General features: G+C 40.3%; 1 protein-coding gene across 4 annotated transcripts in view; it reads right to left on the bottom strand.

The window, feature by feature from the left end:
- GABRB2 (gamma-aminobutyric acid type A receptor subunit beta2) overlaps positions 1-27516 on the bottom strand; it is a 125888-nt gene that overhangs the window by 75091 nt on the left and 23281 nt on the right. For all 4 annotated transcript variants that reach the window (XM_027711588.2, XM_027711622.2, XM_027711603.2 and 1 more), the window contains one exon: positions 8839-9059. In XM_027711588.2, the coding sequence (XP_027567389.1) occupies positions 8839-9059 (221 nt within the window). The remainder of the gene's footprint in view (positions 1-8838; positions 9060-27516) is intronic.

Raw genomic sequence — 27516 nt, 5'->3', positions numbered from 1 at the left:
TTTTCTGATTTTTTTAAGCTAAAGAAATACTTTAAAAACATCTTAACTCTGAATCCTGCATTATATGTATCTGGAAATTACCTCAGGACCCTTCAAAATGAGGCTGAGTATTTTGTATTTGTATTATAAAAGATATATAACTGCAAATTAGGAACACCTTTCTGAACACCAGCCTTCAACGTTTTATCCACATCCTACAGTTTTAGTAATGTACAAATAATTTTCCTGAAATTATACTGTGTCTTCTCTATGACATAAAACCACCTTGCCTCAGAAGCTGAAGACAAAAGGCTATGAAAAAGTAATTAATCTTGACTGTATCTTCAATATCTCTTCCTTCAAAAGGCAATAAACTATTCCATTTGGTTGGGAAAAGGGGTGGATGTTCCTTTAACACACAGCAGTGTCCTTACACAATTCTTTTGCAGATAAATATTGCAGCTCTCGAAGGTATTTCTGGAAGGCATAGCAAAGTTGTAGGAAAATCACTCATGGCATCTCTTTCTTATGGCTACTCTATCACCTCTTTAAAAATCCAACAGCAACAAAAGTCATCTCCTCTCTGTCCTACTTGCCATTTCTGCAGCAGCACTGACACTATGAGAGAACATCCAAAGGCACTTCAGGATAACCACAATGGAATATTGGGTGTGCTTTGAGCCCCCCGTGCAGAACAGCCACAGCCCAAGGCTGAAGGATGCACAGAGCTGGACTCTCAGCTGCTTGCCAAGAATAAAAGGTAGTCTGGGACAGAACTGTGAAATAAGCTCTTAATGTGTATAATTAGAAACAGAAGGGGGGGATGAATATTCAGTATTTGCCTCCTTGCCTTTGTCTCGTTTTCCATCTCGTGCTCTGATGGCCATCTCTGCTTTGTACAAAGAGAACCAAATGGAGCAGACAGGAGCATCTTCTAGAGAGGACTGATAAGATGAAAATACAGGTGATGATATCTCCCTGAAAGGATAGAGCTTATCAGCAAGGGCTACAAATAATTTCCCTCCTCAGCTGACCACATACAAACACCCTGCAGTTCAGGGGATTTCCACACAGTTTTCATTGCCTGAAATTTGGAATATTTTGGTAAAAATATCTACGAGGCAGATTGTAGCAAGCTTTATGATCACAGTAAATTCATGTTTTCTCACTTTCCCACACAAGCAGAAGCATTCTGAACTGTGTTCCTGTGCAGTATGAGCTACACTGCCTTCTTAAGGTACATGGCTATTATTCTAAAACTCACTTCTTACAAAGCTCAAAGTGACTCACACACATTCCCAGAGCCTGGAGAACACCTGGAACCACAAAGCTGCAGAGTTTCTTATATCTTATTCTAGCTTCTTTTCTCCTAAGCAGGACTGAACACTGTTCCAGGAAAGCTCTCCTCAGTTGATTTGCACATTGAGGACCATGAGAAACTTCAATTTTCAGAGAATTAAAAAATAGAAAATAGATCCAAGGAGATGAGGAAAACAAATATATATAAAACCCCTCCAGACTTCAGGAGTTTCGGCAATTCTTATTTCTCAGAAACCATTTTACTATTTTGTAAAGTTCAATAACAAGTATGATAAAATAGTGGGAGAACAAATCAGCTGTTCTCTTCCCAGAAGGTGCATTAAAACATAAAGGAAATGTTTTGGGGGAGGGGGGGATGTCACCAAAATAAGGTATTTAACTGGAATGAAAAATAAGCCCAAATACTTGCACCTTCAGATATAACACTTGGTAAGGACAAAAAAAGATCCCTTCATTTAATAAACAGTATTCTACAATGTCTTACATTAAATATGTCAAAGAAAAGCTTCCTCTGTACAATCACAAGAACAATCAGAAATTGTGTTGTGTGACTCACAAGAGGTATTTTTACTTATAAAGACAGTGTCATAACTTAAGTTTTCTTACACATGCAAGGCCCCCTGCCCCTACTTATGGCCTCCATCTCAGATTTTACCAGTTTTAGCCAAAAAAATACGGGCAAGTAGAATATATACATACACAAATATGCTGTATTTATATATCAAATATACAGCATGTATTTAAGCTCATGTGTGTATACATACATTTAGCATCCATCCCATCAGCTAAGCCTTGGGCAGAGCATCCTGAGACTTTTCAATGTGAAAATTTCCATTCTCAGCATCACCAACTACCAGCTCAAATATGATATGGTTAAAAGCATTACAGCAGGAAAATGACAGATTGCTGTAATTCTAAATTATATAAATTATTAAATTTTAATTTAAGATTAAATGTTTGATGACCTCTATTTGTTTTTGGAATATGCAGTGCCCTCAGAGAAATTAAACTATTACATGGTTCTACAGCTGATAGAGTTTTTCTTGCTAATATAGAGCAAATGCCACAGTCTGCCTGTTAGGCAATAAAACTCAGATTTTTTTTCACTTCAATGTAATGTAATAATCTTGGATAATAGGGCTTTTAATGGAAAAGATTCCTGTGACTTAAAGCTTTTTTCTTATTACGCTTAATTGAATTAATTATTCACAAACTAATGATTTTACAGCCACTTCATAAAAAATAAAAGCAAAAGACCTTTCTGAATACTTATCCCATACTTAAAATCTGTTAAAGGAACTGAAATAGAAAGATATTGTTTTCTTCCAGATAGTGGAGATATTCAAACTACAAACACCCTCCCTACTGCTGAGGATGGATGGTGAAATGATGCCATTCCAAATCCTACAGCAAAATGCATATTTAATCTATAAGCCCTTAATTGAAAAAGATATTTATGACAGCCGGTGATCTCCTTTTTATTCCAAAAACTGCATCTTTCCTAAAATTGGCTCGTTTTGTGAATGGGCTGCTGGGTGGGAGGAGTGAACAATGTGATCCTGTGGAGGATGCAGCACATTTGTATCTCCAAACCAGCCTTCCCAAGGTGCACGTTGGGCTGGCATTTTATAATTCTTCATAATAATGCCTGGCACTTATGGAGTGTTTTATGGGATCAAAGCACTTTACAAACTAATTAATTAATCTTCACAACACCCCTGTGAGAAGGCACGTTTTAGCTTTGCAATTTAACAAATGCAAGAACCGAGCAGAGAAGCTGCAGGACTCGTTTCATGTCCAGGTCTTCAGTTTATACACTGTTAGAAAGAACAGTTCTAATTCTGTGCTTTATTCCTTGGGACCTTCAACACAACTATCTGCACGAGAAAGAAAAGCAGACTCTGGCCCACCCCTTGGGCTGGAGCTGACCCCTGCTTTGTTTAAAACAACAACGGATTCATTTCAGCACCACTGGGGGCTCCCAGTTCCTCTCCCGAGCCTGGATCCGTGCTGACTCACAGGACAAGAGCTGCTCTCACTCGTCCTGCCCCAGGATTTCCAAAGGATGACACTGGCCTGGTAATGCTTTCTTGTTAAGGCAGATGATGCTTTGTACTCAAAATCCTACAGAATTGTACTGTATTCCATTTTTTTCAAGTGTCACAAGTTACATGACTTCTATTTGAAATTAAGTTTTACTAAATTGGCATTTATTTCTACAAGTTTTGAAAAAGTTCCTGCTTTGAACGTGTGCACACAAGATTTAAGGGTTCTTACACATGTATGTATGCTAACAACCTTGAAAACCTGGACACAGAAACCCAGTTCACCTCATTTCTTGTGCCAAAGGAAACAACAGCACGTCTGACTGTGAATTACCTTGGGTAAGTGTTGGCAAAGTCAGTAATTGCATCTGTAAATATGAGCACTGGCATACAAAAATTACTCGGTTAACACAACAGAAACACTTGTTCACAGGCTGAGATTCTCATGTTCAAACAAGTCTTAAAAACAAATTACTTTTTACTTCCTCTTTGCAATGCCTGTATGTGCCTTATTGTCATTTAAGAAATTCAGTTTTATATGTTCACAGGAGGTAAAAAGAGAGGCAAGAAGTGATATCCAACATTAAAAAAATTGTATATTTAACTGGGGCAACAGAAAGCTGCTGACACTTTCTCCACCCTCATAAAAATATGCATAATATTTATTTATTTATTTTAACAAATGACAACACTACTTTGAGATGCTACCTCTGCTTTCTGTGCTACAGGGCACCTCACTGGAGGGTTTATTGCCTTTTCTCCCTTGAGGTACACAAGCCCCAGCTGGAGTGGAGGCTGCAAAGCCAAGAGAAACGTCCATGTGCTGAACACCCACCCCCCTGACAGGAGCAGGGTCAAGAACAGAGCACCCAGTTATATCCTCCCCTCAGAAAAGAAGGCCAGGTCCTTTGTATCCTTTCTGAAATCCCCACTTAGAAAGATCTTGACAAAATTTTTTGCTTGGCATGAATAGCATTAAAAGCCTTTAAACAACTTCTGTCCAGCTTCTGGAAATATAATTTTGTAGCAAAAAGGTAGGAGAGATCTCTCGCTTTCTTGCAGAGGAAATTTTGTAATAACATGGATATCTCAAATATTATAGGCAGTCCAAAGACATAACTTTAATTCACAGAATCACAGAATGTTTAGGCACTGGAATACAGCTTAAATATCATCTGCTCCCAAATCCCCCCTGCCGTGGGCAGGGACACCTCCCACCAGACCAGGCTGCTCCAGCCTGGCTTTGAACACTGCCAGGGTTCCAGCCAGCACAAAGGATTTAAAACTGGGCAATGGAAGTTTACCTCCAAATTATCCTGAAGAATTTCATTAAAAAATAAGACTTATCAGGAGGAAAAGAAAAAAAAAAGAAAATAAGATAAAAAAGGAAAAAGTAGCAAAAATAAAGATCAGATGATTTACTGAAGGATAGATGGTGTGAGCAATTCACCTGTCCAAGAGCACGGCCTGAGAACTAAAGACATTTGGAAAGGCAATTCCTTTTCAAACTGTCCATCAGATTTTGTAGCTAATAAGCTGAATATGAGAAGTTAAACTGCTCGACGAGTCTATTAATACAACAAAAATGCCCAAGGCTATTTTAATAGAACAAAGTGTGGGTGAATCTATTTTACTTGCAACAGTGAAAATTTCTAAGCAGCTGAAACTGAGTGAGCAGACAGCAGAAGGCACAGATGAGACAACACAAAATCCAAGCATCCAGGACTATTTTGGATCCATGTGACTCAATGCTGGTAGCAGGAAACAGAGAGAAGACAAAGCAAGCCCATCGTACACATAATTCTCTCATTTATGGGAGATTACTGTGTTCCATCAGTCAAGTAGGAATTATTGCTGGCTGGCTTGGAAACTTAAGAGTTGGCAATGTATTACATGGATCTTGGCAAGTAAAACTGTTGGGCTTTCAAATGGGACAAATCTTTCCTTTCTGACAGAACTGCTCTGTTCCACTTCCTTTGGTTTTCCTGCTGGCTGAAAGGATGGGAATGTCACCCCCGCCCAGGAGGTGGTCCCTCAGCACAAGTTCTGTATATATTCTATTTTTCAGTGAAAAACACCCACAAAGACCAGTGACAAAAAGCATAAACCCATCCCACTGAAGAGATACAGCAGCATCCAGTGCCCCTGGCAGTGTCAGCTCATCCCCCAGCACAGGGCTCTGGGGAGGGACAGGACCAGTGGGGGAGAGGCAGAGCCAGCACTGCTGATGCTGCAGAGCCACCTGAACAGCTTTGGCTGCAGCCACTTCTCCAGCCAGACTGAAACCCAAAGTTTAGAATGGAGCACCTATCTCTGCTCAGTGTATTATATAAACCAGATATTTTAACATACAGACATTTAATTAAAATCACGTTTTTTCTTGAGTTCTGACTGCATATCTTATTCAAGCTTTGCTCACCCTACTGTAAAATGTTATCCTACATTCAAATCTCTAAGTTTACTGTTTTATATATGTTGTCAGATCACTAATATCCTCTTGCAAGTCATCTTAACCACCAACATAGCAATTTTCCCTGTAATGACTCTTCATTTAAGACTATATGTTTACAATTTTCTACCATTTAGGTGATTTAAGTATATCATCTATTGAATGTCCTGATCTTGGCAGCAAAGAATTTTCTTGCCAGATGGAATATGAAAATAACATGAAAGAAAACATTTTCCCAAAGCACAGATAGCTGGCAGATATCCCTCAGAAACAAAAATCCTTCTTAACCTAAAAGTAACCAGTCTGTCATGTTCTCTGTAAAAAAATGGTCAAGAATTCAGCTCTGCCTTTCCCCAGTGCCTGCAGCATGCCCAGGGCAGCTGTGAGGACAACATGCCAACCACAGAGATGTCCACAGCCATTATCAGCCACTGCTCTCTTCCCTCCCCTCTTTCAGTGACAGCACAATCCAGGTGCTTCCCAAAGTGCCTCCTGGTCCTTCCTGCAATTCACCTTCACAATGTCAGATCTGATCAGATGTGACATGAATACCATGTATGGGCTCACAAAACCAAAAAGAACAATGTTCAGGGATCACTGCTTGTGTATGAAATAGAGATTAAACTACAGGGACATGAAAGAATGGGCTGGTTACATTTATATTAATAAGATCCCCTGCAGTTCAATGCATTTGGTCACAGCAATCAGGGTAAATGCAGCCAAATTCACAGTAACACACGTGTGTGTGTGTGTGCATGTGATATACGGACACACTTGGTTATCAACAGAGGCACAGGGAGGTCAAAAAATCTAAGACTGATACTTAAAGGAACCTCACTTTAGTAGAACACATCTCAAAGTAAGAATATGTGACTGCAAGTGTAAGCAAAGGTAAATAACAAAGCAAGAGTAGCAGTGATTTTCAGAACAATAATAATGTCTGGGATTCTCTAGCTGATATGTGGAAAACACAATTAAGCAGGCATTTTTAAGATATGTGGAAATTATTACTAAGCAGGCATTAAATATATCAGCACTGTGGACACTTGAAATGACATTAACTCTCAATTGGATTTAGATGAAATAGATAGAAAAAGCTATTTAATGCTATAAAACTGAAACCTTACTATTAGACTCAGATCACTGATTGCTACACGGTCCAGTGAAGGCAAAGGCAGAATATGATCCCTCACACCATCCTGTCGTGGTACCACCAGTGCATCTGCCCCAGCCAGCCCAGGGTTTCAAAGAGATTTCAGCCAGAAAGCCTCTCTCACCTACGCAGCTGAGGAGGAGGAAGAGAAGGGATCCTCTACATTCCATCAGAAAAGGATGACCCTGGATCATCCAGGGATCATTAATGATTAGGACACAAAAGAAGGGGTTTCCTTGCCATGTCCTCATCTCTGAGGTGTCTGTCCATGTGCCACAGTCTGCACCACAACACTCTGACTGTCTAAGAAACAAGAGGGGTCGTTCCCTCTTGCTCTGCAGTTCCAGGAGGGCTGGAGCCAATGCAGCCCCTGATCCTGGGGCTGGGCAGGGGGCCCAGGGGATGCTCGTTCTGCCACTGCCCTCAGAGCACAGCTCATTTCAGCTCAGCAAAGCAACAGTGGCAGAGCTCCCATCCCTCTCAGGGCAAAGACAACACTTGAGATGTACCCAGCAGAGTCTTACAGGAATAATCCCAAACATGACATTGCTAGATATACCAGAGGACTAGAAAATTATTTCCTGATCGGAAAAAAAAATTGTCTAAAGATCTTTAACTTTGGGCTGTGCAAAAGTTCTACAACAGAAAAAAAAACAAACCAACCAAACACGTGGAATTACTATAAAACCATTTTGGATACCATATTGTGATTGAAAGTATTGAAGAAAATAACCCTGGGTAATAAAGGATCCAAGCAGTAATAATGTTTCCTCTAATTACATTAAACAGCTTTAAGTAAAAAATAGACACCATTTCACTTTATCACATCTCATAAAAGATATTAAAACTGATTTGCTATTTATGTTTAATGAAAAGGAGGAAATGTTTCATCTATTTCTAATTTATTCTGAAAAATAAAGATTATGATTTCAGAGTCTTAAATTGAAAGTTAGGCTGAATCCACTGTTATTCTTCTCTCACTGCAGTAACACAGATGTGTGGTACGAAGGTGGTTTACATTTCACTTTAAACTACAACTCTGCTTCAAGGCTCCACTGAACAACAACCAACTCCAGACTTGCTCCAAGCCATAGTGCCAAAGCCTCTTGCTCCCACAGGAACCACACCTGGACACGACACAAATGGCAAATCCAAGCAGCAGCTCTGCATTTGCCATTGTTAACCCAAACAATGCCTGCCCCTGTTTTGTCACCTCCCCAGCCAGGTTCTCAGTCACCTCTGGCAGCAAGATTTTTAAATCACTTTCTGGGTAATTGTTTTTCCTACAAACATTGCTAACCAGACATCTGCCCGTTTCCAGACCTCCTCAAGAGTGAAGCTCTTGCTGCTTTCTCCAGTCCCCACTCTCCAAACAGGCACACACAACAAGAAGAACATTTCAAGTCACACCTCTTAGGGAAAATCAGAAAGTTGGTTCATACAAATCAATACAATATTTAAACAAAAATACTCATAAAATATATCAGTTAAACTACCAATTCATCTAGCATACACATTTTCCATTTTTTCCTCTAATCCTCATTTTGTATTTTCTATTTCAATTCCTTTGAGGAAGCAATTCCAAACCAGGCTTTTAATCCTGAATTAGTATTTCAAATGATATTTACAGTCTTATCTGTTCTTAATACAAGTGTCTGACTGTACTAAAAATGGCATTTTATCTCCATAATTGTACTGAAAAAAAAAAAAAGAAAAATTTATCTGTCCTTAGAATACTTAATTTAATTTTTTTTCTGGAATATCATCAGTTATACAGAATACAGCAATAAAAAGAATAGCATTAAGAAAGGCAAGGAATGGGGTTTATTTTTAGGCTTTTAATCATGGTTTTAAATTAAGAGCCAGAAGAGTTAGAAATGGTTCACACTGACCTGAGTCCATAAAGGACTGTTCCATCTGGATGCAAACGAATCATTCTGTTCTTCACAGTGACCCCATGGACAAAGGACTTCTTGTCATTGAGGAAATAGGTGTCTGGCACCCACAGCTGGTCAGCTACTCTGTTGTCCAGAGTCAGGTTCAGAGGGATCACATTGTAGGACAGCCTCTTATCCCTCCACGCTTGCTGAAAGTACATTGTCAAGGTATAGTCCTGGGATTACAAAAACAAACAAAAATGGCATTGAAACAGATGGCACACATATGCAAACCTGACAATGCAAACACACATGTACTCACTGGAACTGTTCTTAAAGGCAAACACTTCTGCTCACAATTTCCATAAGTAGATTTATTTATTTTTACAATACTAAACATCTTGTACATACTTAATAACAGCAAGGAGAACACAGACAATGAGGCATTCACGTTTTATGAATGACTTAGAAGTCTCACTTCAATATTTAAAAATAAAATGGAAAAAAATGTAGAATTTAACAGTCTGCAAATCTCTGCAGCACTTTACAAGCCTGGGAGTTCTAGGAAACAGGAACATTCACAGATCCAAATTTCACCTCAAGGTCTCTGTATTCAGGAGCTTTGAGCAGGCCTTCTGTCCCTGAAGCTGTTGTTACCACCCAAACACTTCTCTAAATTAAAAGCTCTTCAAAGTCTGTTAACTTTCCCCTGGGCACTGAAACCAAGGGAAGCCTCTGAGGTTCCTGTGCTAAAGACTCTCAGCCTTCCACTCAATTTTACAGATGAAGTAACTCTGCTTACTTGGCTGAAGAATTCTGAGAGCACAATTAGTGTGTTGGTGAATATTCACAGTATCATAAGACTGGCATGGTGTTGCTGCAGGCCACTGCTGGACACTGTGTCCCAGCTGCTTTGACCTTTTGGTGTTTTAAAGATCAATATACTTACAAAGCTTGTAATCTTTGTAGAAACTCTTATACAGAGGCAGAATATTCATTATATATTAGCCTATATTAAAAAAACTCCACAAATAATGCACAAAGTATATCAAGAGCAGCCCTGAGGAAAAGACTTGGGGATGCTGGGGGATGAGAAGCTCACCATGACCCAGCAAAGTGCACTCACAGCCCAGAAAGCCAACTGTGTCCCACACCAAAGTGTGGCCAGCAAATCCAGGGGGGAATTCTTCCTCTCTGCTCCATCCTCTTGAGACCCCACCTGGAGTTCTGCATCCAGAGCTGGGATCCCCAACATCAGGCTGTGGAGCTGCTGGAGCGAGTCCAGAGGAGGCCATGAGGATGTTCAGAGAGAGGGCTGGAGCCCCTCTGCTCTGGGGAGAGCTGGGGGGAGAAGAGAGGGGCCCAGGGAGAGCTGAGAGTCCCTTCCAGGGCCTAAAGGGGTTCCAGAAGAGCTGGAGAGACTGGGGACAAGGGATGGAGGGACAGGACACAGGGAATGGCTTCCCACTGCCAGAGGGCAGGGATGGATGGAATATTGAGAAGGAATTCCTGGCTGTGAGGCCCTGGCACAGGTTGCCCAGAGGAGCTGTGGCTGCCCCTCTCCTGGAAGTGTCCAAGGCCAGGTTGGATGGGGCTTGGAGCAGCGTGGGGTAGTGGAAGGTGTCCCTGCCTTGGACAGACACACTGACTTTCTTCTACTACTGAAGAGAGGTGGGATTCATCCTCCTTAACTTCTTGAAAAAGAACATCAAAATCAGAAATAACTTTCATACCGATGTCTGAATACCCAGAGAACTATTTTTCCTTTCTTTACTAATTTAACTTTGAATGCATAAATGACATTGCTGTAATTATTCACTTTAAAATGCACACAGTCCACCCTTGAACACAGGCACGAGGGAGGCCTGGGAGAACGCTGGTGTTCCAGCAGAGCTCTCTGAGCAGTGACACAGCATCTGGAAACTAACTGACCCCCCTGTTCTGCACAACAGTGTGCACTCAGATGGATCAGCATAAACTGGGGGTTTTATAGAAATGTGCATTTCAGTGGTGGAAACACTCTTAGTTTTTGAAGCATCTTTCCCCAGAAGAGCCCATGTACACGGCCTTCAAAATGCCTCTTCAGTTTTCTGCAGCAGGGAGAAATCCATGTTCTGCTGGGATAATTATGGCATTTTTTTCCTTATCAACACAAGGCACGGGTGGCAATGCTGCCCCTCCAGTTCTCCTGCCTGTGATGGTTAAAGGGCAGTCCCCTCCATGTGCTGATGGAGCCTGTACCCCCTGGGCACAGCCCCTGCTCCTCCTGCCAGGGGCACAGACGGGGACAAAGCTGGGCTGTCACCAGGAGCTAAACACCAAATAACTCTTCCCAACTGTTGTACTACCAAATACATTCACCTGGTAACTATTCTATAATCTGATCAGTTTTAACAATCTGAAATCTCTTCCCCTTCCCATCTCCCCAGGATCAGGATGAGATTCTGCTTGCAAGAACATTCCACCTACATCCGAAGGGTTTTGCTGTTCTGCTTCATCACTGTTCTGCAGGATTTGATTCATATCCAGATATCAGAAAAGCTTCAGTAATATACTGGCACTAAGAAAACATATTAGTCTTTATTATGCTAATATGTCACGACATAAAGTAGATGAGCTGTAGCAATTGTTCCCCTATTATGCTTGGAATGCTGTACTTTATTCCTATGCTAAGGAATAACCCACATGTATTAATATATAGCATATATATAGAACATGCTTCCCTCTTTACACCTCAGTAAAAGGAAGAGAAGAGGAGGAAGCAAACTAAACATGCATGGTTCAGTGCATAGAAAGGAATTACATAAAAGTGTAAATCTGGAGCACTGGCATAGCTCAAAGGAAAGCCAAGTCACCAGGCTGGAGTTCAAAATCAAACACACTGTGTTCCAGAAAGAGCTGGTGTTCCAACTAAAAATTATCTCTCATCTGTTGGCCCTAGTTTTCAGATGTGACTGGAGTTTCTGATGGTCAAAACAGAACACCTTAACTAAATTTTTATAAAACCCTCACAACCACAAAAGCAGCAGAGGAATAGAAGTAAAGGATGATTTTAATTTGTTAAGGCTTTAGCATCCTATTGAATTCACAGGATGAGATTGTTAGAAACTTAGTGTAAGTCTGAAGATGAAACAGGAGCGAATTCATCTTCAAAGCCCAACACAAGGAAGTAATTCCAATGAGCTGAAAGGAATACAACCCCAAAGCTCCTGATGTGTCTGTGTACACCACTGCACACATGAACTGCAAAGGTACAGCCTGTTTCCAGTACAGCAGAGACACACTGTACCCACAGAAATAAAGAGGTTCCTCAGCTGCCCTGGCCACATGAGGCTTGAAATGCTGTCACAATTGTATTAATATTGACAAAGCTGAAAGCAAACCTAGAATTTAAATCAGCAAACACTATATTTTCTGTAAATACACAAATAATATCAATTTTATCTCTTTCATTATTACTCCATTGTTCACCTAGATTTAAATTTAATAAACTTTTTTTATTCTGTCCAGAGCAAATTTTAGGCAGCAGAAAATGGATCATTACTCCTATTCTATCCTGATCCAAAAAAAGATCTCTCCCCAACAGGTAAAATTCATCTCCCCAGTTTTCATCTTCTTTACTTCACACAACAAACAGAAGGGCAGCAAATATGAGACCAAGTTAATCTAATGCATAATTTCCCATATGAATAAAAAAGTATCCAACAGTTTCATTAGTATCACCATATTTAGGAGTAAGTTCTATCCTGAATGTTAACTGTGTGGTGGTTGCCTGCAAACACTTTTAGCTGCTGGAAATGCAAACAAGCTTAGATATTTAAACTTAAATTTAGATAAACAGAATTGTTGCAGATAGCCAAGGCATCAGTGAATGACCATCGATTTCAATGACCTAAGGGAAGATACTGTGCAGAAAAGCATCAAATCTGAACACTGGCATTCTTATTTAGACTCACATTGCACTGATGCTCTCAAATAAGTTTTCTTAAGCAAAAAAAAAAATCAACAATCAGCTTGGGTCTAAAAAATAAGCAGGAGGAATATATAATATACAAAGTATATAATATACATTTTGTATTTTATAAATACAATATATAACAGCATGGAGTTGAAGAAGCTATTTATCTTTGCTTATCAGTAATGAATGGAGAACTCATTTGTGGTTTGGTTTAAGTCTCCTGGTTATTCCCAACTTGTAAAAGTATTTTACTACATTTCCAAGTACAGCAATTTTAAAGTGGCATAATTTCCTTCTGAAGACGCTCAAAGCTGAAGGTTTTGCCTGAACACTACATTTATTTAATATGTACATTTAAGAAGCTGTTTGTTGCTGACATATTTAGAAGTGCCATTTCGTAAAATATTAAGAGCATACATCTACACTGCAAAATGTATTTTAATACTATAAAAGCTAGTATATACTTGAGAAGAAAGGAGCAAATGTTAATTCTCTTCCTGCCCAGCCTCAAATGCAGTTATCAGTGACATGTGCCGTTCCTACAAGGAAAGCACACAGGGTGTTTCACTGTCAGTGGTCTATAAAACAATACAAAACAAAGCACTTCAAGCTAAAAGACCTTCAGTGTATTTATTTCAAAAGCAGTGTCTTTCCCTGAGTGCTGATTCACAATCCTTTCAATCCTCATTTTGTTGAAAACCAAACACTACAACAAGTTCAATTCCTAATTCTCAGTCCTCTCAAGAAGAATGTAAAAGCTCCACTCTGTTAACACTGGACACACCACAAGGTGACTCACATAGAAGCAGAAAGAACTCTTCAAAGAATGGGTGATACCAAAGAAGTGTCAAAATAAATTGTCATGTGCCCTTTCAAAAAATGTACATCAGGAACCTTACACAGAGTTCAAGCTGAACTCCCTCAATCTGTCGAGTCCCCATTCCCAGACTGGTTTCAAATCCATGGAACACTTGTAGTTAACTCTGTCCCCTAAAACTTACAAGGGGGGTTTTCTTGATGGGAATTGTATCTTCCAAAGTCTATGATCTTCCCAAAAAGAAAAGATCCCAACAAGCAAAGTTACCATTTATTCTGCTGCAACTACCCCACAATCAGGCACCAGCAATTCTCATTTGCCAGCTGAACAGCAGAGCAAAGCTGGGCTGTGTATGTCCCACATCAGCTCTCAGACCAACCCAGTACTACTGACTCAAGCCAGAGACCTGGGCACCAAAGCCAAAGGACTGCCAGCAGAGCTGGACTGCAGCAGAAACCTTCTCACTGCTGGTTCTGTGAGGGCTGCAGGAAGGAACTGCCCGATCCCAGAGACAGGATGGTGAATTCGTGTCTCCTCAGCACTCCTGCCAGCAGCCAACATTCACTGTTTGTGCACTGATTCAGACAATGCCACGGCTTCAACACATTCCTTGCACTGAAGGGAAATAAAGTACTTCCAGCTGATGTTTCCTGGAACCTCAGCTGGTTTACAAGACACTGACACTCGATTTTCCTTCTGCCAAGTCACCCACACTGAGCCACGGCACTTTTAGCAGCCCCCAACTGCTCATCGTCCCCCCAGTCACTGCCCTGTCCCTCAGCCCTCTCTGATGTGCTGTCCCTTGGCAATAAGGGGCAGACTGATTGAAGGACCTTGCACTGCAAACTGTTACCTCCCTGCTACTGCCCAAGAGTCACATCCCTTGGGATCTCAGCTCGTTCTCTTCTGAAAGGATCAGGCTCTCGATACAGCACTGCAGGAGTCTCAGATGACCACAGAAATGCAGAGTAAGATGAATAAATGCAGCTATACTCACTTGAAAGAAGTTCTGGAAACATTAGTTTTCTGCCTTAGACAAAATTATGTGCTATTATCATTTAGTCATGTCTTTGAAGTAGAATAAAATATTTCAAGCCACAAGAAGTATCAAACCCACTTATTTATACTTGAATTTCAAAGACTTCTTTACTCATGTATCTCAAGCCATTTCTCAGAGTTCAAAGATCATTTCCTATGCAACTGTACAATTCTACAGATCTTCAGAAAAGTAAACACCTACAACAGAAATCATATTTATACTGCTTTTATTACTAGGCTTCCCTTAGTATATCATATTATATAATAGCATTCAAAAGAGTAAAACTTACTGAAAACACTAAAGGACAAAAAAAAATCATAATCTTAAATAGAGAGGAAATAAACCAGTGATTATGCAGAACTGGAGATTCAACCAAAAAGTCTGAGGAGAGCAGACAGTGGCCTAAGGTATTATTTTGCAGAAGAGACTCAAAAGCAAAAAACCAGAAAGAGCTCCCAGAATCCTGCATGTCCAACACCTTCAACGGCGAGGGGAGGGAGGTGGGAATTCCAGGATAAGAATAAAGTAAAGGAGTTTTCTTCTGAAGGAGCTTGGAGTCCTTTCCCTTTGTCTCTGTGTAAGCATTTGCTCACACATCACGACCAACCACACTGCATTTCTGGGCTGGCTTTCTTGGCATTTTTGCTGTTTGTTTGTTTACGGGTTTTTTCCTTTTCCTTTTTTAAATAGAAAAAAAAAAAAAAAGAAAAAAAAGAAACCAAGGTAGGTGGAAAGCCCAAATCCCCTCCTTGTTTTCCTCCAGTGCAGACAATGTGATCACAAAGGGAAGGGGCTCCAGGCCAGGCTCTGTGCCAGTTGTTTCCCAGGCCGTTCTCCAGTGCCTCGGGAAGCACCAGCAGCGGCTCCCCCTGTTAAACAGTCACCACAGATTCCACAACACTTCATCTCTGCCCTGCCAGCTCCAAGCAGCTCTAAAATGGTTCATTATTCCAGTGTTAGTAACAACCTGATGCCTTGGAAGCAGCAATGTACTCTGGAGAGCACAAATCTCCCCAGACACGTCCCCAGCTCAGGGGGTGATCCCCGAGGCTGCAGCTGAGCTCAGACTGGTCACACACAGATCCTTGGGGACAGACAGAACCCCTGCATTTACCTGCCCTCCCCAGCCAATGAGCTCTTGCATACTGGAACCTCGTGGACAGAGTTCACAAAGCTCGAGCAGTGCAGAGTGTGAGGGGACAGAAAAGCCACAGTGCCGTGGCACACAGGCCTGGTCCTGCATTTTAAATGGTCTCCCTGTAACCCAAGATGTGACAGGCTGTTTCCTCTCAAAAATGTCAGGCACTGTGGAGAACTGTCAGCACTGAAGTACAGGACAACTTAAAATAAATACATATCATTTCTTTCATAGTGATGAGAAGCCTGTGGAAAATGGTAAGAATGTCTGATTTGCATGACAGCCAAACACTTCAGCAAAGAGTTGAAGTTACTTAGTTGAGACACTTACAAGTGTAAGTGTAATACTTAGCTGAGACACTTGAATACTTAGTTGAGACACTTACAAGAGAATAAGTGATGTACTCAGACGAAAGAAAAATTAATATTATTATGTTCCAGGAAAAAAAAAATCTAAAAAAACAAAAAAAAAATCAGGTGGAAAAATATTGCATGTTTCATAGTTATTGCACCTGCATTTCTTATACTTTAAACTGTTCATAGTTCAGCTAAGTCAAAGCCTAGTGGAATATCTCACAGGGAGGACTTCCATTACAAGTGCCTCTATTACAAAGGTGTATTTTCCTTGACAGATACAGAAAACTTGATAGCAAAGAACAGATGCAATATCCTCAACAACAAAATATCTCTCCTCCTCTACAATGAACCTGCATATTTCATCTACAAGAAATCAATAGGAGGTTAATATGGGAGAGATTTGCAGGGACAATGTTGTATCAATATTTCCCCAGAAAAACTCAGGCTAGAAAAGGCCTTAGAAGATCCCTGGTCCAACCTCACACTCAAAGCAAGAGAACTGTGAGGTCAGACCAAGTTGCTCAGGCCTTTATCCAACCTGCTCTTGAAGACCTTGAATAGTGAGGATTTCCCTTTCTTTCTCTATGCTTTAGAACAACACTTTATTAGCAATGCAATTGCTACTTGCATTTAGAAAGAAGCTCCCTATGCTTAAGAAAGGAAAAATCAGGATGGTCACCCTGACCTAACACTGACTGCAACTTAATTCCAGTTTGATATAAAATCATCATTGTCTGATTTTTAGAGCCATCACACACATCATTAACCTTCAGGAGTAACTGAGAACAGGGTGTTGCTTTTTCCTCACGCCTGATGGAAGATTAAGAGTTTAAAAGAGCAGCAGTGCCCTTGCACAGGTAACAGAATGCAAGGCATTTGCTGCTTTTTTTGACATGTGGAACTGCATTATTATTCTCATATCTTTATATTTTTGGAAACAATCAAAATTAACCAAGTCAATATGCTCTGTTAGAAAGAAGTCTCAAGAACACATTCCCACTTTATCCCTCTCAATTCTTAGATTAAGAACTCTTTCAGAAATTTGATCAAGATGTGGAAAACAAACTAGTCCATGGATCAGAAACCAGCACTAAAGTTGCAGGAGACAGAACTGTCAAACATTTTTCAAAACTTACACAAAACATGTTTTCATTCATAAGATGACTTGGCAAAAGGGTTTCAAGCCCTAAGTTTATGGAAGAGCTGTTATTTCCCTTTCCCTGCTGTAGTCAGAGATGTCAAACGTATTTGCAGTCCTACTGCTGGAATACTGGACATAAATGAAAATTGGTGATTTGAAACTAATTCTTAAGAAGTTCAAGTTTGGGCTGGACAGCACCAAAAATCAGCCCCCACACAGCAAGTTTTACAAAATCATCACAGACTTGTCCATAAGATACCTTGCAATTAAAACCATATCAAACTGCCTCTTTTCTTGATTGTGTTTTTTCCCCAAAATTAAAAAAAAAGGTGCATTTTTTCAGCAAAATGTTTGTATTTCTACAATAAAACCAGTTCCTTCTTTAACTTGTGTTTGTGTCCTGTCCTTTTTCAAAACCTAAAACCAGACTGGAAGGACTCACAGTTCTTGGTACTGCTGCTTGCAGGGACGTTCACTGCTCTCCCCCCAGCTGAACTGCCACTGCACTGAACAAATCCAGCCCCATCACTCAGCCTGAATTCCACCCACTTATCCAGTCCTCAGGCAGTTCCACAGCTCCATCAGTCACACTGAGCGTATATACATGTATGTTTGAATGCACACACATCAGTAACCATCTCCATTCTGAACCATTCAAGCACACACACAAAGACACAAAAATAATCAAAGTGCTCTGTGATGACTCCACTGAGATTGTCCTGAAAATAATGACCCATCTCCTGGCAGCTTCACTGGTCTGGAGGAACTTGTAACACTGGATTTCTGAACTCATTTTGTACCTTCACCGGGCAGATTTTGTTAAATATTTTAGTAATAACAGGTTCAAAAAGACATTAGCTGCAGGGGTTTGGTTTTTCTCTCACACCATTAGACCATAGCAAATAAGTGCAAAGCCACAGCAATAAGTGCATGGCTTTAGCAGGTGTTAGACAAGCAGAATGTCCAGGAGCTCCTGAGTTCCTGTGCTTGCTGCGGTGTTTCTGCCTGAGCACACTCCCTGTCAGCTGGCCAGCACAGCCAGCCATGGGAAACCTCCTGGCCAGGAGCTGCTTAATTCATGCATGAAACGCACTCATGGATCAGTTCACTGGGCTGATTGATGACACATCTATTCTTTAAAAATAACAGCACAGTTCCTCTCTCAAGAGTCACAAAAGTGCTTTAGAATATATTCTTATGCTGCTACACACTAGTTAAAATTTAGCATTTTTTTTAAAGAAACTCATCTTTGTCATGATTCTCCACCATGACCAAATGAAGTAGAAGTTCTCTAAAATCTTCCTTGTAAGAATGATTTTGTCCAATTTGAAAAAGGGAAATCTTAAGTAATGCACTTACCACCAAAGTATCAGTGATGTGACTCTCTTCCTCATTTTCCTCCCACCCGTTACATGAGTAAGAAAGCAAGCCCCAAACCCTCAGCATTACACACCACAGATCTGTCCCTCCAGGGCTTTGCTTTTAAACGCTATTCTTGAATTCTGATCATCATCTTTCCCTGAAAGTCACAGTGAAAATATTTAAACTTCAGGTATAAATTTATCTCAAAGTTTGACTGGCAAATGAGACTGGTATATGGGGATTCTACCCACAGTTCTCTCTCGTTTATGGTGCTTTCCAGGATAACAGTTATAAATAACAGATGCAGTTCATTAGTTAAAAGTTTGAGGATCTTAAAAAGGACATTATGCCAGTGAAAAGTACTGATATTATTTCCTCATAACAATAGTCCTTCTTTCCAAATGTCTAGAAACCTATTTAAGAACAGACAGGATACACAGATGTGTCTCACATCACCATGATGGCTACTGTTTTAGAAAATGTTTTTTGTTTTGACTTAAAATATAAAAATCATTATGAGAATATACCTTGTTTTCAAAGACCAATTTAGAATAATAAACATGCAGAGGATTTTGAAAATCCTGTTTAGGAGATCTTGCTGTTAAAAACAGACATTGATATTTTCTCATGGCATTACTATCCAAGTATCTAAGCTAATCCACTAACATGCTGACCAAAAACCTTCCTAACAGCATTTCAGAACCATCATTCACACACTCCTCCCGAAAATGTCTTCCCTGATTCTACTCAAAGTAGCTTCTTTATTGTCCCTTACCACTTGCATACAATTGGAAGTTTTGATTTATAATGCTAATGCAAATTCTTTATTGTTTGCTTTTTGCTTTGTTACTCGCTATGACATTTCTCGCTTAGCTGTACCCAAGCTCTGCTCTGTCCTACAGAACGTGCTGGATGTCTGGGGGTGCTGCAGCAGCACTGGGAATGCAAACCCTGCCTGCTGACCCAGGCACACAGACTCACACTGCAACTTGTGCTCTTGTCTGGAAAACTGGGGCAACATTTGGAGGGGTTTTTTTCCTCAGTGAGGATGGAGGGAGAAGAACAGGGGACATAAGCAAGTACATGTGATCTTTTAATGTCCTTTCCAACCTGGGCTTTTCTGTGAACATTGAGACAAGAACGCCCTAAATTAATTATTTCATCTCTTGTATCAGACAACTTGCTATTAATGTCACCAAATATTACAATTAAGTACCTCCTCTTAAATTATCTCCTCATCTCAGCATTCAAAAAGTGGAGCCAGACCTCAAGTGCCCTGCAGCACAACATGATTCACTGCAGCAGCTCCCAATTAACGGGTCACACTCACAGAGCCTGCGCTCTCACGCTGATTTAGGAACTTCTGAAACATCCCTGTCTGCTTGGCTGAGCTATTCAGCAAGGAATATTTACAACTGCAGATGTGCTCAGAGCCTGTGAGAATTAAATAGGAGAAAATATCGAAAATTAATTACAGCAAAGTTTGCACAAACAGAAAGCAAATCCACAGTCAATGCTTCCTGACAGACCTCTCCTGAGGAAAATATTAACTCCTTAAAACTGAGCATGTCCTTCAGGGCTTTACAAAAGAGCACTTGACCAAATCAATACTGAGAAGGCCTTAAAAACCAACCAACCAACCAACCAACCCCGGGAAGTTCCCACGTAAACCAAGATAATTTTTGCATTTTCATGAAGGCCCAGAGATTCTGGGCACAAACCTTCACCTGAGCCTGCTAATCCTGCCCCCAGTGAAATCATGGCTATTCTTCAGTATCAGGCTTTGAAAAATAATTATTTCTATGGACTATGAATCCAGGCAGTGACAATTCTGAGCTTCCTTCAACTGGAGATACACGTGAGCCATTTACACACAGATTCTTCTTAAGATTGTATTTGATTCCTAGTTTAGACCCATATTTCTCTAGATCTGGGTGCAAAAAAATCCTTTATGTACCCTATTCCATTTCTAGTAACTTATTCACTCGCTTTTTATTTTTATTGCTGTCATACTTTGTAAGAAAAATAACTATTAAACAGTTAATTAAACAGTAAATATCTTTTTTATTCCCTAGTAGAGGTTTGTTGTAAATCCTTATATGAGTGTGATTCCTTTAATATGAGTCAAAGAAACACGAGGGTAATAAAAAGAAAAAAAACCACTGCCATAAACTTCTTGATATATCTTTTCTTAACAAGAAAAACATTTCTCTCTGCACTCTGCTATATCACGAGGCTTCAATGTAAAAAACTCCAGGCATGACTTAATCAGAAACATATAACTCCATACCACAGACCTCAACTTCTATGATCACATCACACTGATTTAATTAGGATTTAACCTCCTCTTCCTACCCAAATGAAGTTCCAATAAACCAGGCAGAAATACTAAATTACTAACTATCTTTCTTAGGGACATCATGACACTTTAGCACCCAATAAATGGATTTTCATGGCTTTGGAACATGACAATTCATCAACTGCCAACTCAATGAGCTGGATATCTGTTACTCAGAATGAATTTTGAATCTGTTATGCAGTCTTACAGGAGCTTTCTATATTCTGCAGATTGTCCATCAACAGTGACTTTAAGATCAGGACCTAACTCCTCCCTCATCAGGGAGTGTTTATTTGTAGCCCAACAGCAATGTTCAGCATGCCCCTCAGTTCAGTACAATTGGCCATTCTGCTCAGAATTGAACAGGAAAAAAAAGGGGTTAAAAGGGGATTCAGATTCCAACCACTGGATAATTTACACAATCCCCATGCATATTTATCTATTACTAACACCACGAGTCACACTTTTAAAAACTGAATGTTGAAATCTAATATTCCTGGCTGCCAGCCAGGCACAGAAAACAGACAGGCCAATGCTAAAGAAAACAAATTTTTATTCATTTACCTTCTGTGGGAAATGAACTGTGTAGTGAATTATTTAGAAGAGGAAAATTGTAATTGCATGTGTAATAAAGCTGAAAATTAAGGAGAAGCAGATGGAAGACTAAAAGTTCTTTTTTGTAAGTGATAAGAGGATGATTCATAAGTATTTGACATTAGTTAAAATTACTTATGAAACAAATGTTTATGGAAAAATGTTCTGCTTAGGACAATGTGCCATCACACAATCAGCAGTCAATTATCCAAATTGTGATCCCTAATCAAAAAAAGAAAAGGAAATAAACTAAGAAGGAAGAAAAAGGGCAAAACTTGCTCATGTCTCCTGAACTTTGGTGACTTGTGTCTTAAATTTCTACCTCAAGAATTGAGGGCACTATCAGAAATGTCACAGATCACAATAATTTCATTAATTTGTCATTTTAAGGGCACTTTATACTGTCACTAAAGGATAATTCCTGTTAGATTATACTTTGGTATGAGATTGGTTATCCTAAGGATTGAACTTCAGCACCTCTTGGTCCTACCGTGATGTAGAACTGTGGCAGATGACACTCAAAATGTCACATTTAGAAACAGTAACAGAAGAGAGTTCTCTTGTTTCTTTAAAGACTAACAAATTTTTTGCATCCTTTTACACCAAACAGTGTTAAGTCTAGAAAAATATACCTACTTAAATCCCCCAGTACTGGTAATACATTCACTGATAGATAAAAACTGAGCACTGAAATAACTGACAGCTTCACACCAATGCTTCACATAAAATGCTTGACAAAAAGAGGTGACTTTTTTTACTTTTGATTTCTTATTAGATTTTTTTTTTTCATCTTCATGTAATTTTTTGAAACACTGATATGGTTCCTTCATGTCCACCTGGTCAATCTGAGCACAGCAGTCCTGGGATCTAGCAATAATCTGAAGCAACTTAAAGAGCAAGTTTCAAAATTGCATTTAAAAAACCTAAAAAATCCCATCCTGTTAGGAGTCTGATGAAGAAGAACCACACACCACCCCTAAAAGCAAGAGGTGCCACTGGTACACATGAACAAGCAGCTCAAACACAGACCCAGCTGTCAGCACTCACTGGTGCCTCCAAGGGACAGAGTCAGCCCTTCCACAGGGATTCAGTGCCCACTGCTGACCTGCCTCATGGCCTGCACTGCTGTCTTACTCCAAGAGAAGTTCCCTGCAGCTGCCTCAGGACACCCCACATTGGGCAGAACGTGGCAGGAACAGGACATGGAACCAGGTTTGTTCCACAAAGTAAACAACAGATTTGCAAATTCCAGGAAGAAACATTGCGACGAGGCAGGTACAGGAACAGATCAACCCAAACTGGGGGGTTGACAACACAGTCATGCTACAGGGATCTTCAGGTACAAATACAGTTTCAGCCATGGAACAGGCTGAGCAGTTTATTCTCAGACTTTTTTTTTAGTAGATGATTTTACACTGATTACTTGGGAGTTTGGTGAAAGACAGAAATAAACAGGTAAGAAAACGTCTGCAGAAAGTGGCATGTTGGTATCATATAACACGTGGCATAATTCAGGACCTGCTGCAGTGAGGAATGACATTTCTGCCAAATCCTGGCTCTTACCAAGTCTGAAGTCCAAAAAACCCCAAAACGCTACCAAACAAAAAAGTACCAACAAACCCAGACAACCACATATCACAATCCATCTTCTAAAAACCCAGATTAGTTGTGTGGTTTTCTAATTAAAGCTCCGAGGTTCCCCTCACCACCACCTCTCTAAAAGCATCATAAAAATAAAACCAAAATGTTCCCTTCTTCTTTTTTTCATACCACCAGCAGGTCTGAAATGTTTCCTGTCTATGAAACACCAAAACTGTCCCTGCTCCCAAACCTGTCTCAGTGAAGGGAAAAAGCAGATTAACTGAAATGAGCTGCAGGAACCACCATAAATTCTATATTTACATTTTGCTTTCTGTATAGGAGGAAACACACCTAGACAGTTTCCTTCTGCAATACTGTGTTACTGAAGAGATAATGTCAGTGAAATAGTGCATTGTTAGAGGATAATGGTCCCCTGCTGCTATTAAATGCCAAGGCACAGCTAAGCCATTTATTTGCAAAGCAAGGGACGTAAATCCAAAGATAAAATTCTACTACAAATGACATTTCTATTATACTGAATAGGGTCTGCTGGTTCAATCGTTTGATCTGATACCTGCTATTGCAACAGAGCAACAGTCGCTCCAACGTGCTGCCCTGAGCTTGCGGTGTTTGAACTGACTCCCTACAGAACCCTGCAGCATTTGCAACCTTTAATCCCAGCACAGAAACCTCAGCCAAGTCTTAAATAATATTAGATACATATTTTTATGGCCATTTGGTAAATAGAGAAAGTAAGACTTGCCCTACCCTACAGTACAGCTTGGCAGAAATGGAGCAGTATTTCCCTTAAAGGAGGGGTACATGTTCTACTGGCCTTTGCAACCATTCACTAACTGTGTTTTACCCCAGCAGCATGAAGGGTTGGTGTCCTATCAACCTTCAGGATGAGATATGCTGTATGCCAAGAAGAAAAAGGGCATGGAGGGCAGGTGGGCATCATATTTCAAAGATTTCCAGTAGCCAAAGAAAGGAGACTGCTTTTGCATCACTCCTACACAGGAGGGGTCCCAAAGCAGTAATAATTCAGATTTGTTCAGCCTCAGAAGCATGACTTTATCACCACTTTAAACACATTTGGTTTTCACATTTCTACACCGAGAGGAACAAGCAACTCCTTGAAAAAACCTTGTAATTCTCCCTCGTCTAAGGGCAAAGCAGATGATTTGAGGGACACTCCACATGTCCAGGAACTGGCTGCATCTACAGAAATGTTCTCCACTTTCCTTAGGCAGATGGTAATTTTGGGATGGCCTGTGGGGCAGTCTGGTGTAAAAGAAGAGAGAACTGTGGTGGCAGGGCTGGTCGGTGCCTTGGTGCCTGCCCACAGACCTTCCCGAGCCCATAAACCAGCAGTGACAGAAGCACTGCAGCCCAAGGGCAGCTCAGCCACAGCCACCCAAAACCACAGAGAAACGGGGGCAAACAGGGCACTGCTGGTAATGCTGCTGAAGAAAGAAGTGTTTGATGACAGTGCAAAAGACTCTTCATCTGGAAATGGAACCCCCCAGGGAGTCCAGAGGCACCTGGGACGAGGCCCCAGTGACAGCAGTGCTCTCCTGGCTCTCGCTGCACAAACGAGTGCTGCTGAAGGTCTGCCCAGTGCTTCTGGATGGTTCCTCAGTGCTACCACACAAGTGAGGGGGCAGCAGCATCTCCTGTGCCTCCCCCAGTGACCTGCAGCTGGCAGTGCAGATGTGGCCAACAGGCTTGTCAGGGTCGCACAGGTGAGGAGCTCTGAGCTGAACACTCTGAACTGTCTGTGCACCAGCTCATAGCCTGGTACTTCAGTGCTGGATAAGCAGCTCCAGATTTCAGGAGGTACTGCCAACTGGCTGGTTTTCTTCCTTCACAGCTGGAGAGCTGGTTTCCCAACACCAACTTGACAGAGAGGGTAAGCGCTGCAGTGCAATGCAAACTCACCCATGATTAGTTTATGGAAAAACATAACTGAAAAGCAATTCACTAATTAAAGCGAGGATTCCCCTGTGGTCCAGCTGAACAGAGTAAAACATTAAACTCGCCTGTAACTCAGACACCAGGCACTTGAGAACAAAGGCATAACAAAAGATCTGTTTCACGTTTTACCAACTAAAAATATCTTGAAACTTGGGAGCTTGAAACACATGCATATTTACAGCAAAACACATATACAGACAATCACTGGGAGGAGAAATGACTTTGCAAATGATAATCATGTTCATTTCAGCAACTGATAGGGGAGTTATACATGAAAAACTTCATGGAAGTGTTGATTTTTATACACTTGCTTCCAATAATTTGTTTCGTTTAGTACAATTGTCATCCAACTACTTCTAATTAACTGCCATAATGTTTAAAATTAGATGCTACTGGATAGCTTACATTGTTCTTTTCGGAAACTTCAAGCTCTATTTTAACTTACTAAACTCTATTGCATTATTTTTTTCCTTCAATTTATTGCTGAATTATGAGTAATTTCCCAGGGAGCTTACACAATAAGTGAAAGCACTGGATCTATCAAGTAAAATCATCAAATGTCATCTGCACCCACCCAGTTCAGACCAGGAAATAAATGTAAAGCCAACATGACATAAAAGCTTAAAATGGTCCTCTCAAGGACCTCCAAAACATACGGCCTCGGTCATTTCTAATTTTTCTTTAATTTTTAATCTGGGAGAGCAGGCCAGGCCCAGGGCATTTTTATCCTCCTCTCTCTTTATGCAGTCTCCCTTCCTGGTCTAGTGATCTGGGCATTAAACCTCAGTTAAGTTCCTCTGCCTTCTACAAACTTCTTTTGTACTCAGGAACAAAGCAGATAAGACATTCTGTAAGTTCAGCTATACCTTCCTGCTGGGGGAAGGGTCTAAGGATATTATTAGAAGACCTGGACATGCCCAAATTTACTAGAATTTGACCAGAAATCTGTAGATACTTAAAATTTATCTCAGCAGACACTATGACCCACTAATGCTCTGCAGATAAACTCAAATTTAACGTGCTGCATGTTTGGGTTTTGCACGTTTCAATAAAGGATTGGTATTTCCCTCCTTATACTCCCTTAAGGTAAAGTGGCAGCCAAAGCAAACAGCACCAGACAGACTTAAAAATGGACCCTACAGGTCTGTCTGTGTTTCCCTAAAGGGCCTTCCAGTAGTAGCACCCAAAGAGTGAAGGCATAATTTACCTTATGCAAGGTAAAGTTAATTAGCTCACATTAAAGCCCCAGCCACCAATCTATAAAACAGCTGGTAACATCTCTTTTTAATTGCAAACCCATTGTCTAGATACCTTTTCTGTTTCCAGAACGTTATGTACAATTTTTCCTGGTAGTTTTTGCCTGCCTCATAAAAAGCTGACCTGATTATCTTCAGATAAATACTGCATTAAAGTGGCAGAGCTTAATAGATGCTAAAGAAGTGCACAGAGCACCCTCCTGGGGTTCTCACCAAACCATCTCAGATGGCTCAGGTCATAATCAACCCATAAAATACAACTTTCCCTTTCAGGCCTTTTTTAAAAACAATTCCTTGTGTATGTAACACCAAACCAGGCAGAAACCTTTGCTAACATGAAATACATGAATAATGTGAGAGAGCAAAAGAAAATCCTTTTGTTCAGAGACCCATAACAATGTTACTACTTGCATGACTACAATTAAGGCAAAGCTTACCACAATTATTTTCTTACTCACATCTCTATTGATGAGAAGAAAGCATTGATGAGAACAGAACCAGCTCATTTTCCTAAAAATGGAACACAACACCTTTTTTGCATTTTTCCACCTCTTAGAAGGTCCAAAGCACTTACACAAAGAACAACTTAAAACCTGTCATTGCTGCAGAAATGCTGAAGTGATATTGCTGGTATCCTACAGAAAGAAATCTCAGCATATTAGCAGTGTGTAGTGGGCAAGAAAGGTGTACAGACAATGTCAAGTGTTTAATTTTAAAACATGGTAATATATATTAATGAGGGATTATCAAAAACTCCAAGTGTATAAACCTGTGCATTATTACATACCAAAGGGAAAAAAGTCAGAAAAGGACATATGAAAACACATCGTGACCACATTTGGTTCATTTAATCTTAAACTCAACGCCAGTGAATTTACAAGTGTAAAACTGAGCAGGATAATGAACCAGAATAGACCCTTAACAGAGAGATGTTGCAGTAGCACCAGTCCAAATGTCTTCCCTCAGCTAAAATTGCTCTTAAATCACAGACACTTGGCCTCCTTTGTTCTCATCATTCCCTCATGATACAGATGTGTTTTTCAGAGTGCATAAAACTGTTCAGATTCCTTCTGCTTCAAATTAGGTGTGAAATTAATGTACAGCCTATACATGATAATTTGGCCACTGAGAATCTG

Source organism: Pipra filicauda, unplaced genomic scaffold (genome assembly GCF_003945595.2).
Source record: "Pipra filicauda isolate LSUMZ 115617 unplaced genomic scaffold, ASM394559v2 scaffold89_size2521313_pilon, whole genome shotgun sequence".
Lineage (NCBI taxonomy): Eukaryota > Metazoa > Chordata > Aves > Passeriformes > Pipridae > Pipra > Pipra filicauda.
The sequence above is the reverse complement of the archived record's forward strand: the minus strand, read 5'-3'. Positions and strand labels throughout refer to the sequence as shown.